The 18,253-nt window shown below is 43.8% G+C and overlaps 1 protein-coding gene across 1 annotated transcript in view; it reads left to right on the top strand.

The window, feature by feature from the left end:
* Positions 1 to 7,620: 7,620 nt before the first annotated feature.
* CSMD2 (CUB and Sushi multiple domains 2) overlaps positions 7,621 to 18,253 on the top strand; it is a 1,001,023-nt gene continuing 990,390 nt past the window's right edge. Inside the window, exon 1 of the mRNA XM_051987630.1 lies at positions 7,621 to 8,459. Within this exon, the coding sequence (XP_051843590.1) occupies positions 8,312 to 8,459 (148 nt within the window). The 5' untranslated portion in view covers positions 7,621 to 8,311. The remainder of the gene's footprint in view (positions 8,460 to 18,253) is intronic.

Raw genomic sequence — 18,253 nt, 5'->3', positions numbered from 1 at the left:
CCTCTCCAAAGTGACTTAGAGAACAAATATCAGGACTAGAATTTGAATCCAGGTTCTCTGACTTTGGATCCATTGTTCTATACATTCTACCATATCTTCTTATTAATCATATCATTATTATACTACTTGTTTCATAATTATGGATAATGATAGTCAAGATTAGCCAACCAGTGAAACATGGTAGCCTTTACTCAGGCTTATCTTACTCTTTTTTCGGGCTTGTCCAATGAGAGGAATCTAGAATTGTCCTCTATTCACCTCCACTTGATTGGCTGCTGCCTTCCCTTTCTCCTTTTCTCAGCGGTTTTTTCATCTTGAAGATACAGGAAATCTAGAAAGGGGAGGGGGAGATGGAACCCTTACAAAGAGATAGGTGGGGGATGAGGATCACTGGGAATCTGAAGCAGCCCAGATCTGACTCCCTTGTAAACACTTTCTTAAATGATAAACCAGCAAAGTGATAAAACCATAAACATCTCTCTCAGGGAGAGCTTTTCCTAGAGGTATCATATCAGCCCAGAGATGAAGTTGTTTTGAACAGATACTTTTTAGGGGCTGTGGAGCTTCAATAGTTTCCAGTACTTGAAAGTTCCAATGTTGGGTACTTTTTGGGGGGAGAGGATTGGAAATAGAGGAAGGAAGCAGAATATAGAGAGAGTGGCTTTGTTTTTGTTTTTTAAACCTTTGAATATCTGTCATGTCTCTTGTCTGATGATAGCTGTAATAATCCCTTGCATTTTTATGACATGTTTAACTTTTCAAAATGCTTTTATATCCATTATCTCCTGTGATCCTCGAAACACCCCCTCTCTAGGGAAGCAGCTAGGGCAGTGATTATTATCCCCATTTGGCAGGTGGAAATTGAAATTCAGAGATGGTAAGTGTTAGACTTGAGACTAGAACCCATGTCTTTTACTCCAAACTTCATTTACATTAGTCACCTATAAACTACTTTGTTCTGAGACATTTATTTAATGTCCATGGCATCAAAGTAGCTTATGCAGATAGGATCTTTCCATGCCTTTTTAAGCGTTATATCATATAGATGATCATTGTTATTTTAGTTGCTTCCAGTCATATCTGACTCTTCATGACCTTTTGGGGGGTTTTCTTGGCACTGAAGTGGTTTGCCATTTCCTTCTCCAGCTCATTTTCCAGATGAGGGACTGAAGTAAACAGGATTAGGTGATTTGCTCAGGATTAACAGCTAATCAGTTTCTGAGGCTGGATCTGAACTCAGGTCTTTCTCACTTCTGGCTTGGTATTCTATCCACTGTGCTATCTAGCTGCCCCATCAGATGGATGATAACAATATAGAAACGAATATGAATTGATCTAAGATTTGCCCTACCCCCATTTGCTTTAGACAGAATTTTTATCAAATTATCAATTAAAGGTAATATAGTATAATGGTTAGGGTGCTCTGCTTGGAGTCCAGAAGACTAGATTCATCCCATTTTTGATCCTCTTTATCAGTGGAACCCAGAGCAAGTAACTTAATCTCTTGGTGACTCAGACAATTCTAGGATTTATTTAATAGGCTATGGGTAGGTTACCTCAAATGCTTTGGAGGAAAAAGTTCCCATATTTAAGAGTCAAATGAAACCATAGCTCTTTCCGGTATTTACAAAAGGATTAAAACACAAGTGCAAGATAAAACATTAAGAATGACACAGAACAGCATATATCAGAAGGGATTAGAAAGAATAGGTCATAGAATCACAGAATTCAAGAACTGAAAAGACCTTCTCAGATGATCTACTCCAATCTATATCTGAATAGATAGTCTTTATACAATCTAATCAACAAATGACCATCCATATTTCTTCTGAAACTTTCAAAGATGGGAAACTCACTATCCCCTAAGACATGTCATTCCACAATGCTTGGCACATAGTATGTGCTTAATAAATGTTTTTTGTTGATTGTTGGGACAGCCCTAATTGTTGGAAGTCTTTTACTCTCTCCTTAGCTTCTCCATCACTCTCCCCTATTACTTAGGCTAATAACCTTGACATAGTCCTAGATTTTTCTTATTCCAAGTATTCAATCTGTTTTCAAGTTTTGACATTTCTGCTTTCACAACATATCTTTCTACTCATGCAACAGCTCCTCTAATTACAACTCATTACTTTACAACTGGCTCTTGGAATAGTTGGCTGGTTGGTCTCCCTGACTTAGGCAACTTACTTGAGTTGTTGGAGCTTACTCCAATTCATTCTCTTCTCAGACACCAAGGAGATTTTCCTAAAGTGCATTTCTAATCATGTCACTCCCAACCCCCAACTCAATGTACCTCTGTAATTCCCTATTACTTCTAAGATCAAATAAAAATCCTCTAATTGATATTTAAAGTCCTTTACAATCTGTCCTCTTTCTTTCAAAATTTTATGTTACATTTTGAATTTCAAGGTGTTTCCACCCTCCCAACCCCGCATCAGAGAAGGCCAAGATTACACACACACACACACACACACACACACACACACACACACACACACGGAGCCAGTTAGTATATCTATATATGTATATGTATGTATTTCCATATATCAGTTCTCTGGAGGTGAGTAGCATTTTCCTTCATAAGTCCTTCATAGTCGATTGGAATGTTCGTATTATTCAGAATAGCTCACTAATTCACAGTTACTCTTTGAACAATATTGTTTACAACATTGGTTCTGCTCATTTTATTTTGCCCCTCCTTACTTTTCCACCTCTTCCCAACCTTGTTCTTTGAGCATGACACTGAACCTTCCAAGTCTATGCCCTTTTAACTCCCCTTACTTTGTATACTTTCCCTGCCCACTTCTGCCTCCTTTCTTCCTTTGTTTCCTTCAAGACTCATTCACCTTTATTAAGAAGCTTTTTATGGTCCTCCTAGATGCTCATAGATTCATACGATACATCCTATTTCCATTCTATGCATCTTTATATAGTTGTTTGGAGGTTATCTTCCCTATTATAATGTGAGCTTCTTGAGGTCAAGAGCTATATTTTTGCCTTTCTTTGTTATGTCATACACTTAGCACAGTGCCTGGTGCATAGCATCAGGTACACAGTAGTACAAATGCTTCTTGACTTATTGACTTACATAAATCTTAAGTCTACTTTGAAATTTCCCTTATTCCCTATCTCCTTGCTCCTAGTCTTCTGGGGATTAGTAGAACAAGTTGAGCTTCTGAAAATAGTTTTCACTCATCTGTCATGGTCTGCCCGTCCCAGGTAGCTTCTTCTCCAAGCTCAAAATTCCCAGGTCATTTAAGTGGTTCTTATAAAGCATGGTGTTTAGCTTTCCTTACCAAACCGATCGTTCTCTTCTGCAATTATACAAAACTTGCCAATATCTTCTTTGGAATGTAGTACCTAAAACTGAACTTCGGATGAGATTTAACCAAGCTGGGGAACATCAGAACTCTTACTTTCCTTATTCTGAGCACTGTCACTCTCAAACAGCCCAGGGTAGCCTCTTACTTTATCTGTTTTAATTTTTACTGTCAAAGTATTTGTCCATTAAAACTCATGGATTTTTTCTTTATAAACTGTTGTTACACCTCCAAAAATGGAACAAATTACAGTATACAAATAATAACTTTGGTCATAAGTTGCCTGGTTGCTAAGGTAAAAAGATAGTGGAAAATCTATTCAGCTATGGTTTTATAAGAAATGTAGAACATTGTTTTAACCAGGAATTGTTGCATTAGCTAGTCCCATTTCTCTGAAGACTGAATGCCTCATACACAATCCCACCTCAGTGAAATTTCTTTCAGTGGCTGAGCTAAGTAGGCTTGGAAACTTTGCTTTCTGATGTCCCAGCCTGAAAATATGTAGCTAGGTTTTGAGAGCAAGAGATCATCCTCAGTGTCAATGACCATGGCCCTGGGGAAATGCTGAGAAAAGATCAAACTCCACAAACTAGAAGGAATAGCTGTATAACTTGGCATCTCTATGGGCCTTGAAACAGCCCTGCTTCATTTGCAGGGTACACCATTTTCATGAAAGTCTTTCCTTCACAGTGGGAGAGGAGGCATTTCTCCCTACAAATATGAGTTTGCTGACAGATTCCTGCCCATTGGCAGCACTTTAGAACTCAGGAGGACTACAGGATGTGCAGCATTAGGGGAAGGGGAGTTCAGTTTGCCAAGACTCCCAGGGAGGCCTCTTCATCTCCCTCTGTTTTCCATGGTTTGCTCCTGACCTCCTCATTAATGCCCTCTTCCATCTTTCCTGGAGTCACTGGTGTGACAGCCTCTCCCTTGGGAAATCCAGGCTACTGTCTGATCATTCTGACAGCTGAACAACTCCTTTCCCCAATTCCCAGACCAGTCAGACTTCCCCTTCTGAGTCTCTATCCTGTATTCTATGACCTCCCAATACAACAGATCCTGACACCTTCCTTCCTTCCTTCCTTCCTTCCTTCCTTCCTTCCTTCCTTCCTTCCTTCCTTCCTTCCTTCCTTCCTTCCTTCCTTCCTTCCTTCTTTCCTTTCTTCCTTCCTTTCTTCCTTCCTTCCTTTCTTCCCTCCTTCCTTCCTTCCTTCCTTCCTTCCTTCCTTCCTTCCTTCCTTCCTTCCTTCCTTCCTTTCTTTTTTCTTTCTTTCTTTCTTCCTTTCCTTCCTTCTTTCTTTTTTTCTTTCTTCCCCTCCCTCCTCCTCCTTTTCTTCTTTTTTCTTCTCTTTTTCATAAAAACTTTTCTTCTCTCTGAGCCACAGAGCAGCCTGTTTTGCTTTCTTAATCACATTTAAAAACCACTTTAACTCTCTTAATCCCCATTCAAACTATGTTCCCCAATTTCAGAATGAATTTTCTGTGCAGAGCTTCTGCATGTCCTTCTTGAAATAACTCTAGTTCTTGCAGTCAAGTAGTTGTTTTCCTTCCAAAGTGAACATTGATCTTATCCGGATATTTGGCTTATCATGGTGAGTCATTGCATTATACTGGGCTTTTTTGTTTTGTTTTGTTTTGTTTTGTTTTGCAATGTGATACTATGATGAGAACAGAACTCATGGCCATTTTTCATCCAGAACAAAAAGATCTTCAGGAATTCAGGGGTACAGAATGGGAATGCTGTCTCAAACACCAGCAGCCTGCAAATCACTGTGTCTAATAAGGGAAGCTGGGAGATCAGTTCCAAAGAAAGTTGATCTTCTAGCATGGAGGGGGCAAAGGAACACCACCAATCTGCCTGCTCAAAGCCCCCAGCAGAGCCATCAAGTCCCAAAGCAAACTTGTTAGGTCCTTCATGTTTTCTGGGGAGTGTTCTCTGGGGGAAACTGCAGCTGTTTGCTGCTCCCAGTTCAAGCAGGGCTGCTGCTGTCTGTGGTAGCAAAGCAGAGCAGATTCCCAGCTAGTGTGAGTGATTGTGTGAAAAGCAGCTTAGGGCTTGAGCATGGAGACTAGATAAGCAACATAGGCTCTTTTCTGTCCATTTGTCTGTCTTACTTAGACCTGACTCTATCTACCTTTCTCTCTTTTCTCTGTTCTTGTTCCAGGCTTTCTCAGTCTCTTTCTGTGTCTTTATTTCTGCCACTCTCTCTGCCCTTCTGGAGCTCTTCTGAGCTCCGTCTAAGCAAGACCATCTCCTTTCTTATTTCCCAAGAGAAAAATGGACAACTGCATCTCGTTAGATGGTGAAGAGGTGATGGATGAAAGAGATCAACCTCCGAAGATGTGGATGGGAGGGGGCTCTTTACAGGGATAGATCTTCAGTTTCACTCCTTTGCCTCAGGGATGCTCCGGAGGCTTCTTTGCCTTGGGCTTAGAGTTAAACCCCAAAGATAGTTCGTGGGGTCTCCATGTCCTGCCCCTTCCCCCCACTGAGTTGTCTAGACTATCCCTCTGGGACAGGAAGGATGGGTTGGTGGGAAGAGGGAGGGGGATGATGCAAAGTCCCGCCGAGCCCTCCCCTCTGATTCCCCGCTCCCTCTGAGCTCCCTCTGCCTTGGGACAATAAGTTGGTTTCAATGGGGCCCCGCGAGTTTGAAGGGATATAAAGCGAGTCTTTCACGGAGCTGCCTTTGGCCCCTGGTTCTTGGCAGCCGCGCAGTGGCTGGCGGCGGGAGCGGCCTGAAAAGCAGAAGCGAGAAGGGGCCTGGAGGGGAGGGAGATAGAGGAGGGGGAAAGGGGAGGACGTGAAACGGGCGATTCCGGGGAGATTCGCAAGCCCGGGGTATAAATGGTCTCCCAGCTGTCAGATGAGCTCATTCAAAGGAGCCGGAACATCTAGAGGGTGGGGGGCGCCGGAGGGTTTCTTGATGAAGCCGAGGTGGGGTAAATCCCTCTGGGGCATAAGGTGATGGGGAAGAAGGACACTCTTAGGCTTGACTCCTGGCCCCACCCATAGGGAAATCACAGAAACCTGGGATGTGAGGAGGAAGAGTATTGCTGGTCACTACTCCCCTAGCTGCCTAGGTGTCTGTGGTCGAAGCCAAAACCATCTTGGTACACTTCGCGTCCCGCCCCAGTCCCCGGAAAGCCCCCAGACCTCCTTTTTTCTTGCACATCAGATTGAACAACCCCAATTTCCCCCTCATCTAGCTACACTCAATTCCTTTCGGACATGCTCTTTTCTCTACCCCCAGTCATCTACTCTGATCTCTCTTTCACTCTCAACCCCCCTCATCTCTCTCCAATCTGAGTACCCCAGTTCCTTTTCTCCTTGTCATCTTCTTTGAACACCTCACTTGCCTTCCCCTTGCTCTTTCTCAGATGCCCCTAGTCCCTTTCTCCTGCTCTCTTATTCCCTCTGTTCTTCGTCCCTCCTCCTCCAACTCTTTCCCCCCAGTGTTCAGCAATTGGCGTAGACCTGGAGGAAGCCATCGTGACCGGGGAGAAGCCAAAAATGGGGGGGGGGGGAGGTCGCGCGCAGCCAGAGGCTGAGCTAGGGAGGTAGTCAAAATCTGCAGGCAGGGCTGCACCCAGTTCAGAGAAACTTGTTTTCCAGCCAGGTCTCCGATGGTGTGCTTGTTCGGGTCCTGGAATAGGTCCCGATGCGTGCATGCGTGCGTGTTATTTGTGTGTGTGTGTGTGTGTGTGTGTGTGTGTGTGTGTGTGTGTACGCGCGCGCGTTGGCGTGTGAATGTGCGGGTGAGGGTGAAGGGACATTTAATTTTGAGGGTAAATTGTGCAAATTTCCAGGGTAACTTTCCAGTACTGGCTGTCACCACTCTAGCCCCACTAGGAAAACACTAAAAATGCCTGCACTTTGTGGATGTTGGGGAGGACACAAGCAAGCTCACCAGCAGCGTGGGGGCCTGTCCCCGCCACGCTAGGACTCCCTAGAGAGAGTGTGTAGAAAAGGAGGAGAAAAAGTGGGCAGAGACCCAGTCTTTATAATAGCCCCCAGTCCTCTCTCCCCTCCCCCTCCATTACTCCCTCCCGACAACACCTTTAGGAGAAGGGACGTGTTCGGGTATCCCTTCCCATAGATAACCTTTTAAGTCCAAGTGCTAAGTTCAAGTCCTCTCAGCCCAGATGGCCTATAGATCTAGACACCTCCTCTCCCCGCCCACCCCCATTTCCATCCAGACTGGGAGAAGAGTATGCTGATTTCTTTTCCAGACAGCATTTGGAATTATTAAACACTGTGAGTGAGTGTATGTATGTGTAAATGTGTGACTGTAACTAAATATGAGTGTGCAAATGTGAGTATAGATGAGTGTGTGAATGAGTGCATGGGTGAGTGTGTCAATGTCTCTGTGTGTGCGTGTGAATGTGAGTGCGGGCGAGTGTGTATATGTGCGCTTGCGTTTATCAGACGATTTAAGAAATGGAAATTGTCCTCTATGGGTGTGTATTGGGGGGAGGGCGAGATGGGGAGGCTGAACTTGAGAAGAAACCAGTCCATTTTAAAACAAATACGAATAAACAACCCTTAAGACGTAATTTGTGGTTTATTGTGTGTGTTGGGGGGAGGGGGTGGCGCCGCTGATAAGGTGGGAAAGCCCTATTGCAGTTTTCCCCTCTTTCAGCCCTGTCCCCTCCGATGCTCCCCCTCCCAGAGTGGGGAAGTGAAAGGTGGGTGGGGGGCGAAGCGGGCTAGGCGAGTGATTAATCCCCGGGATAATAAAACTCCCCTTTCCCCGGGGACCCTCCGCCGCTGATCCTGCAAAGCTCGATTGGAGAGAGTCATTTTCAGAGAGCGGAGCCCTCCTCTCCCCGAGCCAGCGGAGACTTGGTTCATTCCAGCCGCAGCAGCTCAGGGCTTCCACGTATTAGGGATTTTTCCGAGCAGAAAAAAAGCTCTCTCCTGACCTCCTTTCTCCTCCTCCGCCCGGTCGGAGCCTCAGCCTTCCTTCGCCGAGCCCGACCCGGCCATGAAGCCCTTGTCGGGATGGGAGCCCAGGGGCTGCGGTGGCCCCGATCCGAGTGTGCGGAGCGAATCCGGGATGAGGGCTCGCGTGCGGGCTGGAGGGAGCCGCCTGCTGCTCCTATGCTGGGGGCTATTCACCGCCTCGGCCACCGGTAAGTGCCAGCCCAGCCTCGGGCTATGAGATCCGCTGCGCTCCCAGCCGCGACGCGCCGCACCTCTCCGAGCTGTGCTGTCCCCGGCAATCCCAGCCCCGGCCCCGGCCCCGGCCCCAGCTTCGGAGGCGCAGCGCAGCCGCTAAACCTGGACAGCATGCGGGGCGCACCCGGGACCTGGCTTCGGCACCTACCGCCGCCTCCCGAGGCTTCTCCGGGATAAACTTTCCTGGATCTCCCGGTTCCTCCGGGCCTCTGCTGGGGAAATACTCCCGGCCAGCCCGGGCCCCTTCCCTCCCGGGGTTATTCTCACTACCTCTTTCCCCTCGAGGACTCAGCTTTGCAAAACAAAACAAAACAAAACCAAAAAACGTCTCTGGATTTGGACACACTGGGAGAACCAGGATAGGGACGAACCCCAACGGTTCCGGGCTCTGCCAGGCTCTCTCCCGCCCCACCCCCCTAGCGGGTTTCTCGGGAGCTTAGCCGGCGCCCGGAGCGGGTTTAGCTCCCCGGAGCCGGCGGGAGGCGTATGCCGGCCACCTTCCCCGACGACCTGGCCTCCTGGCCCTGCCTGGCTGGGTCTGAAGCAACCCAGAATGTTAAATAAACTTCCTCGCCACGGCTCGGCTCCGGGAAGGAGCCCTCCTCTCATCCCCTCCCTCTTTTCCATTCCCTTACCCCGGCACCCCCAGAGCTCTGCAGGTGCCTTCGGGGGTTACGAACGTTCTGAGGGCGCGGTGGCGGGGTGGAGGGAGGGGGCAATGAAGACTTTATCCTTCGGTCTACAGCCTGGGGAAGGAGAGGAGGTGACTGCCGGGGCGATCCCTGCTCCTTCCTGGGCTGTCGGGCGGGCGCTGGGGCGTCGGGGGAGAAGCGGCTCAGCCCGCGCCTCGCCTTCCCCTCCCCCAACTCGGATCTCTCCCCCTCAAAGTGCCCTTTCTCACTGCCTGCAGCAAATGCTCTTTCTGCAGCGGCAGCACCAGCAGCTGTGAAGGGACTTTGTTTCAGGCTCAGTCTGGTGAGGGCGGGGGGTTGGGGGTGAAGGGTGATTGAAGAGGGAAAGGGGAGGGAACCCGCTGGTGTCCCCAAACTTTGTCCGTAGCGGAGATGCCATCCTGATTTCCTTTCTATAAGACATCCCTCTTCGAATAGAGTGGAGCGCACTGACCAGCACCTAACCCTTAGGTTAGAGAGATTGAACAGATTTAACATCCCCCCTGTACCCATATGTGAATCTAGGCACACTGTTCTGAACCTAACTGGAGACCCCTGATTTTCCTGGGTCAGATGTGCGCGTTTTTCTGTAGCACCATTTCCGTTCCCCTGGGGCTAGCTGGACGTCTCCTCTGGGGACTGGTGAGAAATCCCTTATGGACACGGGGGCTGGGGACTTGAACTTCTCTGAGGAAGTTGAACTGTGTCAGATTCTTCCATGCTCTGTTTTCTCCTGCGCCTGTTAGTTTTCTTCCCTGGGCTTCTCTTTCTAACGAGTTTTTCCCAACTTAACAATGCCAGGTACCCTCCTCTCCCAGCCTCAACCCCAGCCCCGCCCAGAGCTGGCTTGCTCTTTTCCCGCAGAGGCACAACGAGATCCTTCCCCTGACAGTTGCCCCCACATCCTCCTGTTTTAACAGAGACCACGTAGCTCGAGTCATGATTGCCCTTCCCTCTCGCCATCTGGAAAGTAAGGATTCCATCCGGGGGTCCCTCATGGCCTTGCCTCTTCAAACTCTCTCTCCTAAAGAATCTCCGTGAGAGAATGGTCCGCAGAAAACCCAGGAGCAATGGGGCCTCTGCTTCCCTTAGTCATTGAATCCTGCCGCATGTCACTATGTAGTCTTTATCGGGAAGGGGTGGGGTAAAGAACCTGTTTGACCCAAGGGACCCAAAGGGCCCAGGGGGAGAGAATCTCCTTCACTTTCATCCTTCACTGGTGGCCACTGGCTTTTCAGCTAATAGTTTGCCTAGGACTTTTTTTTTTTTTTCTGAGACTCACTCCAAGCAGTAATGACTCGCATTACCCAGAGAGTGGCACCAGAGCTGTATGGATCGCGATGCCCGCCGGCTCTGATTCCCAGAGACGAGCTTCCTTCCCTTGTCACACACTCACGGTATACAACCACATAAGGGGCTGCTTGCTGTTTCTGGGCCAGTAGCCCAGGGGCACACCGCCTTCTCCGAGGAGACCTCACAGAGGCTGGGATCAGGTGGCTTCCAGCACTTTAGTCTCTGTAGTTGCTGAGACCCAACCCTTTCGTTGCAGTTGCCAGATTAGCTCTCACTGCAATCACAGGGAGTGGTTCTGCAAGACCCTGATGGACTGTTTGAAAGATGCAGGGGCTAGAATTTTCTTTCCCGTGTACGTGTCAAAGCCTTGGGAAGGGAGAATGAGAGGAAGACCCCCAGCAGAACTTTCTCTTGCCAAGTCCCTGGGGTTTCCTTTCTGTGGAGAAACGCTGGCCGTCCAAAGACTGCTGCAGTCCGGGAAGTTCCGGTGGGGAGAGTGACTTCTAAGACCGATTCTTCGGTTTTTCTTTGTCTTTCCTTTTCAGTCGTTTCCCCGCTGAGCATTTTTAACCAGTGGAGATTTTTAACCAGTGCAGTAAACAGTGCCTCTGAGATGAATTGGGTTACTAATGGGTGGGCTGAGTTATAAGGAGCAAGCCACTTCGGGGAAATTGAGGCTCTTCATTTTGCCTAGCGAGTGATGACTAACTTGAAAGTTTACCCAAGATCTAAAACCTTCCCTGCTCTCTTCCGAAATGGAATTCCCAAATACAGGCAGCTCAGCCCTTGACTCACTGCGTGACCTTGGGTACATCCCTAGCCTTTCTCTAAGAATCAGGTTTTTTCCCCCACCATGGGTAGAGTGAGGAGATCAAATTGAATTATCTCTGGAGTCTCTAGTTCTGACATTCTGTTCTATGTTTCTATGATGGGGAAAGGGGAAGGCTTTTATTCCTTTTTTTTTTTTTTTCTATTTCACAACTTTAGCCTAAGTCCTGTTAATGGTTCAGTTTAACTGTGATTTGTAGAGAACAAGGCTCTAAATCTAGTATATCGAGTCATATATAGCCCAATCTCCCTTTGATACATGACTGTAATCAGATTGATAAGTCCTTGTGAAAAGAAACACAGATGTGGATGGTAGAGATACAAATAGATGGAGTGATAGAAATTTAAAGAATTCCAGAGTCATGGATTTCCTGACTCTTGAACTAGTCTCAGAAGGTCTCTTTCCAGTCTAATGCCCACCTAACAATGTCCCTGGTCATCCAACCTTGAAGCTTGTCAGTGATGGCATCTTTAAAAAATGAAAAGGTTGTGATCTGGTCAGTTCAGCTAGTGAATAAAATAATTTTCTTCACTTCAGGAAAATCAGGTTAAAAGACCTGAATTCAAATCCAGTCTCAGACACTCACTAATTCTGTGATTCATGACAAGTCACTTAACCAGTCTACTTTGATTTCTTCATCTATAAATGGGGATAATAATAACAATCTACTTGTCAAGATTGTTATAAGGATAAAATGATAGTTGTAAAGCATTTTGTAAATCTCAACACACAAGACAAATGTGCTTTAATCTACTAGAAATATAAATAAAAATTCACATGTTACATGTGAGCTCCATGTAGTAAAATTCGACAAGCTTTTATATACTGAGCACCTACCCAGTGCAAAACACGAGGTTTGTCACTGGGAACAAAAGTCTTGCTGCTCAAAACGCTTATATTTTATCAAGGTTGGGGGGAGGGGGGAATACAGCATTAAAATCAGGTGAATAAATTCAAAATAATTTGATGAATGAGAAGGTAGTATTAATTTTGGATATCAGAAAGAGCTAGGAAATGACACCTGAAATGAACCTAGAAGAAAATCCAAACTTCTAAAGGGTATAGGGATATAGGGATATAGAGAATTTGGGAAGAATTAGTTCTGATTTCCATATATAATAGACTATAGATAGAAATCCACTTGTAAAAAACCACTGTGATGGTATTCTAGATAGGTCTGTGTGAGAATTGTGCACAGACTGAGGCACAGAAGCTTAGCTTGTGTGGAGTGGGACTGACAATCAAGATCTTCTTACTCTAACACTAGAGTTGGATGTGTGTCTCTGGACTTGGAATCTGAAAGATCTGAATTCACTTCTGACAATGTCACCATTGAAAAAAACAAATCACCCAACCTCTCTGACCTTCAGTTTCCTTCTCTTTTGATTGAGAATGTTATCCATGGTACCTCTTTGTTGGGAGAGTCAGAATATATCATGGTAATATGATAATATATCATGTATATTTTGGAAACAAAACACTACAGAAAGCACAATTCTTATTGTTGAATATTAGATTATTTTAAAGGTTGTGCTCCTCATTTGGAGGAGATGAAATGACAAATCAGAACGTGACTGGGTTGGGAGTCTCCAAAGAAAAGGTTCTTAATCTGGAGTCAATGAACTTTATTATTTGCTAATTGTATTTCAATATAATTGGTTTCCTTTATAAATCCAACTTATTTTATTGTTATTTTAATTTATCATTTAAAACGATCCATAGGCTTCAACAGATTGCCTAATAAGTTCATGACATACAATATCTTAAGGTCTAACCCTTGTCCTAAAGCCTCCCTAAGAAAATTTAGGTTCTGCTCTTGTCTATGCCCTGCTTCTTTAACTCTTTGCTGGGTTTTGTCATTTCCACCTGGTCATCACTTCTGTTCCATTCCTTTTTAGGGGAAGTTTTGATTAATTGAGTCTGTTTCAATTCAAATAAGTTAAATCCAATTCAACAATCTTTAAGCACCTGCAATGTACATATATATGCTATATGCTGGGGAAGGTTTAGATCAGGGATAAAGAAATCAGCAGAAATAACAAATGCTTGGCTATTACATAGTGCATGAGTGAAGTCCTATGAGTGATCAGGGAATGATGAATAGTAGAAGAACATTGAAGTTAACCTTTAAAGAATGGGAAGGAATTCAAGAGGAAAAGGTCAATAGAGGGGAGTTCATATAAGGAAGATAGGGTGGGTGTTCGATACCATGGACAGAGGACATTCCAGAATAGGTAATGGTGAGAGAAAAGTCGGGAGAATTCTTAGGAGTAGACATTATTAGTTCACTTCAGCTGTAAATTTAGACTGATTAGAGAGGAATATGAGATAAGAGTAGCAAGCTGAAGCTGAGTAAGGGCCTTTAAAACAAAATTTTTTTTGATACCGAGATGTGATTAAGCCAGATCTCCTTACAACAAAAATAAGTTTGAGGGCTTGTGAAGGCTGGATTAGAGTGAGGGGCAGAGAGGGAAGGTGTTTATGGGCACTGCATGTTGTTGTGAGAGGAACCTGATTCTAATCCTAGCTCTGACATTTAATAGTTGTATGACTTTAGACAAGTTCCTCAGTCACTCTGAGTCTCAGTTTTTTTCTTTGTAAAATGAGCAAGCTGGATCAGATTTTATCTAGCATTATATAAAATACATTTCAAGCTAGAAGGGACAATCTAGTCTAACATCCCCATTTTATAGATGAGGAAACTGAGGACCACAGAGTTGAAGTGACTTGCACAAAGTCACATAATTAGTCAATGGCAGAGCTGAAATTTAAACCCAGATACAATTCCAGATGCTCTATCTTTAGAATTAGCACTATTCCATTGTGCTACCCTGTTGACTTTAATATCCTTCCCAATTACAATTCTATTTCCCTGTGTTCTTACTGGAAGGCTAAAAGACTTTTAGGAGACTTGTTTTGTTGAAATTTAAGGAATTCCTACCACCTCTTTGAGATAAAGAGGGGCCATTAGTATTAGAGATCAGCCCACCTCCTTTTCTCAACACACACACACACACACACACACACACACACACACACACATCAATGAACCAAGGACTTGTGAAACCTCTTGCCACAGCAAAACCACAAATCTTAACTTGTATAACATAGAATCTTAGAAATTTATCTCTGATTCAAAGAAATTAAGTGAATTGCCTAAAATCACACATCTACCCTGTATTAGAGGTGGGATTTGGGCCCAGGTTTTCCTGAGTCCAAATCTAGTACCTTATGTGCTATCCCAGGGTGACTTTCATATATATCATTATAACATAAATATTATGAATGGTGTCCTTTACACTACAGACAATTTTCATTTTATATACATTTTCAATACACAAGTTTGATTTTACATAAGCAATTCTGAAAGAAATCCACATTTCAAAACAAATACAAAAAACAAACACTTTATCTGTATAGTACTGTGCCCTCCTGTACAATAGGGTACTGTGCTCTATCTCCACTTTTGTCCTGAGTCGAGTTCTGAAGCTCTCCCCAACTCCACCAAAAACAAACAAACAAACCTAAAAATAACCCCTTTCAAGTGAAAGCAGAAATATGGTCACAGAGACCACCATACTATGGGGGAGACGGAAAAAGAGGACTCGAAACTTCTTGTGACCAGAGAAGAGATCTTTGTCTTGCTTTATTCTCCTCTTCTGTCTACCCTGCGTGTTTGTCTTCCATAAGATAGTTCTTGGGTAGAGGGCACCTATCTGAGTCTGTCCCTAGTCCAATCCTCCAGGCTCCTGTCTTTTCCTTTTCATGTAAATATTTGGCCCCCATGGGTCTTCCCCCATGTATTCTTCCGTGACCAGGGTGTTCTTCTTACTGTCTTCTCTTCTCTGTCCTTGGCTCCCACACCTCTGCCTATAGTTATCTTCCAGCCTTCTTTTTCCTCTTCCTTCCCCATATCCACAGGCAAATTTGAATTAAGTAACAATCCCTTTACATACAGGTGTGAGATCCACTTATGTAAAGCAAGAACGGTCTATACATCCTAGAAAAAAAGATGGTTAGAACACTTCACATGAAGAGTTTTTTGTTCTGGAAATATAGACTTAAAAATGTTGACTCCAAGAATTTCTACACTGGAAGAGCCCTTAGTCGGCATTGGCTCCAACCCATTCTTGAAGTATAAGCCCTTCTGACAATGTCTCTAATAAGTCAACCATCAACTTCTGCAAAGATCTCCAGTGGTTTGGAACTCATTGTCTTACTTACATAATCACAAATTATTTCTGACCACAAGACTTTCTTCTGCCTTTTGTAATAAATCCAAAGGATGCAAAGTGAAAGGTGACATAATCTCTGCTTTCAAGAAATTTACAATTAAATAGATAAAATATCTAATCCCTCTTCCCTTTGGGAGCCATTCATATAATCAAGTGCCCCCCTCAGGTTTTTCTTTTTCACCCTAAATACCCTCAATTTCTTCAATAAATCCTTTTGTTTCTTAATTTTCAGTCTACTCAGGACCTTATTGATCTTCCTCTGCTGCCAACTAGCCAATTAAGTTCCATCTCAAAATGAGTTATTCTCAACTCCATATGTGTATGGTAAGGGCACCATACTAGAGAATTTTCTCATTTGGGACACTTAGTTTCTCTTATTGAATACTAATATCCTATTAGCTTTTCTGACTGCCTTGTAATACTGTTGACTGTTATTAAGACTGAAGTTCACTAAAAACCTACAAATCTTTTTTTTTCCCCATGAGTTATTGGAAGGTCAAGTCTTTCCATTTTGTGCTTATTTGATTGATTTTTTGAACCTACATATAAGGACTTTACATTTATTCTTATCTCATTTATTTTAGATTATTCTGAATATAACCAGTAGACTTGACTGCCTGCCAGCTAAAACGAATTACCCAGTAAGAATATATTTATTAAGGTAGGAATGGGAAGATCTCAGCGCTTAGAGCAAACAAATGGAATTTAGACCTCCTTAAGATCTGTCTTCTTGTATTGCTACCCCCTTTGTATTTACCCAACCTGGTTTATTTACTGAAGTGAAATCTCTAGATTGCCCTTCGGGGTTCCTTTATTGTTACTGACCCTTGCTTGTTTACTTGGTTAATGACTGGAAATTTCCCTGTGGAGTCTTCTGTGTTTACTAAACCACAACCTGTTTACTGAGTTAACCCCCTCCCACTGTCTCTAATGGCCCCCAACCACTGGTCCTTTTAGCCTGTAGAATTCTTTTTAGATGCCAGTTCTCTTTGTTAGTTATGCCTTCTAATTTCTTATTTTCCATCTGCAAATCTGATAAGCTTACCATTGATGCCTTCATCTCAGTCAGTGGTTCCCATCTCTTAGGTCCCCACATGATGGTAGTTGGACTACGCTTTCTCTTGATTATGACAATTAACTGGGATAAAAAGCTACTATAGACCCAGTAATGCTTTTAAATGAACTTGGATTTTATTAATCAAAATGACCTCTATATGCATTTGAAAAAAATCATAATACCTATATAATTTATTCCTCTTCTGAAGGTGTGTTTGCTTATTTATTGCACTGAGTCACTTAATGAGATTCCTGGTGCACTAATGGATTCAACCCTCCCTCCCTCCCTAGGGTGGAAGGCCCACAGTTAGGAACAACTGATTCAGTTCATTTGCATTAATAAGCTCTTTCTACCGCCAAGCTCTGTGTTAGGGACTGGGAGTGCAGAGATTCAAAAGAAACACTCTTTGCCCTCAAGGAGGTTATAGATTGGGGGATGAGGGGAATGGAGGAATGATACAACTGATATGCAGAAGAGTAGCTATCTAGTATACCCAAAGTATTAGGGAACAATTTCCAGAGGAAGAGAGCCCCAACTAGAGAGATCAAGGAAAGCTGCTGTAGTTTCTGTATTTTGTACTTTGAAAGCAGTTTAGGATTCTGCAAGAAGGGAGTGCATGGCAGGCAGGCAAGGGTTCACTTAACTCATCCCCCAGTTAAGGGATTCTGCTTGGGCAAAGTCTTGGAGGTAAGAAATGAGATGTCACATGGGAGATGAGTAAACCAGATTATCTTGACTAAAATGGAAAACACATGAAGAGAGTAATATAAAATAAAATTGAGAAATATAGACAGGAGTAATAATGTGGAAGGAAGCTCTAAGTGCTAAGATGAAAAGTTTATGTTATAAGGTAGAGATGATAGGGATCACTCAAGATTTCTGAGAAGGGGAATGGTAGGAATGTTAGTTCCTAGTTAGTGTTAGGAATATCAGTTTTACAGGATGAGTGGAGTTTGTATTGGAGAGAGAGATAGACTCTGGAAATAGAAAGACCAGTAGGCTATTGTAGTCATCTATTCTAGAGATGGTAAGGATTTGTACTAAGGTAGAGGTTGTGGGAGAAGAGAAAAGGCAAGGGAAATTTCATAAGAATTGGCAGCCAATAAGATCTGAGGGTTAAGGCTAGGAAAGAAGGCAAGTATGGCTCTAAGGAAGTTTCCAAGGATCAAAGTAATTGACTAAAAATAAAATTACACAGCACTAGATAAAGAAAAAGCTCACTCTCTTGGCCACTCCACTAGAAAACTCTCAATAAGGTCATCCTTAATCACTTCTTTTTAAATTCCAACATCTAACCAGAGGTAAATCTCTTCCATTGTATTTTGTTTGTATGAAACTTCTTTTTTTCCCCAGAGACTTAAAAGACATCTCATTATCTTCTCCTCTGCACTTACCCCTTATTCTGTTGAAGCTACCATCTATCATTCCCCTACCCAGGTTCAGAACTTCAGAATCATTTTCAATTCTCCCCCCTTTCAACATCAATATCCAAATCGCTTGCCAAGTCTTCATAATAATGAATTGTATGAGAAAGGAGTATCCGATTGCTACTGGAAGTCCCAAAATTTTTTGCTATGTGGTTCAGGGAAGTTTGGGTGGAAAGGGATCTCTGGGTTGGGCTTTAGACATTGGGTTGAATTTAACAGGTGAAGAGAGGAATCTT

This window comes from Antechinus flavipes, chromosome 3 (assembly GCF_016432865.1).
Source record: "Antechinus flavipes isolate AdamAnt ecotype Samford, QLD, Australia chromosome 3, AdamAnt_v2, whole genome shotgun sequence".
Lineage (NCBI taxonomy): Eukaryota > Metazoa > Chordata > Mammalia > Dasyuromorphia > Dasyuridae > Antechinus > Antechinus flavipes.
This window is presented reverse-complemented; position numbering and strand designations above follow the sequence as displayed.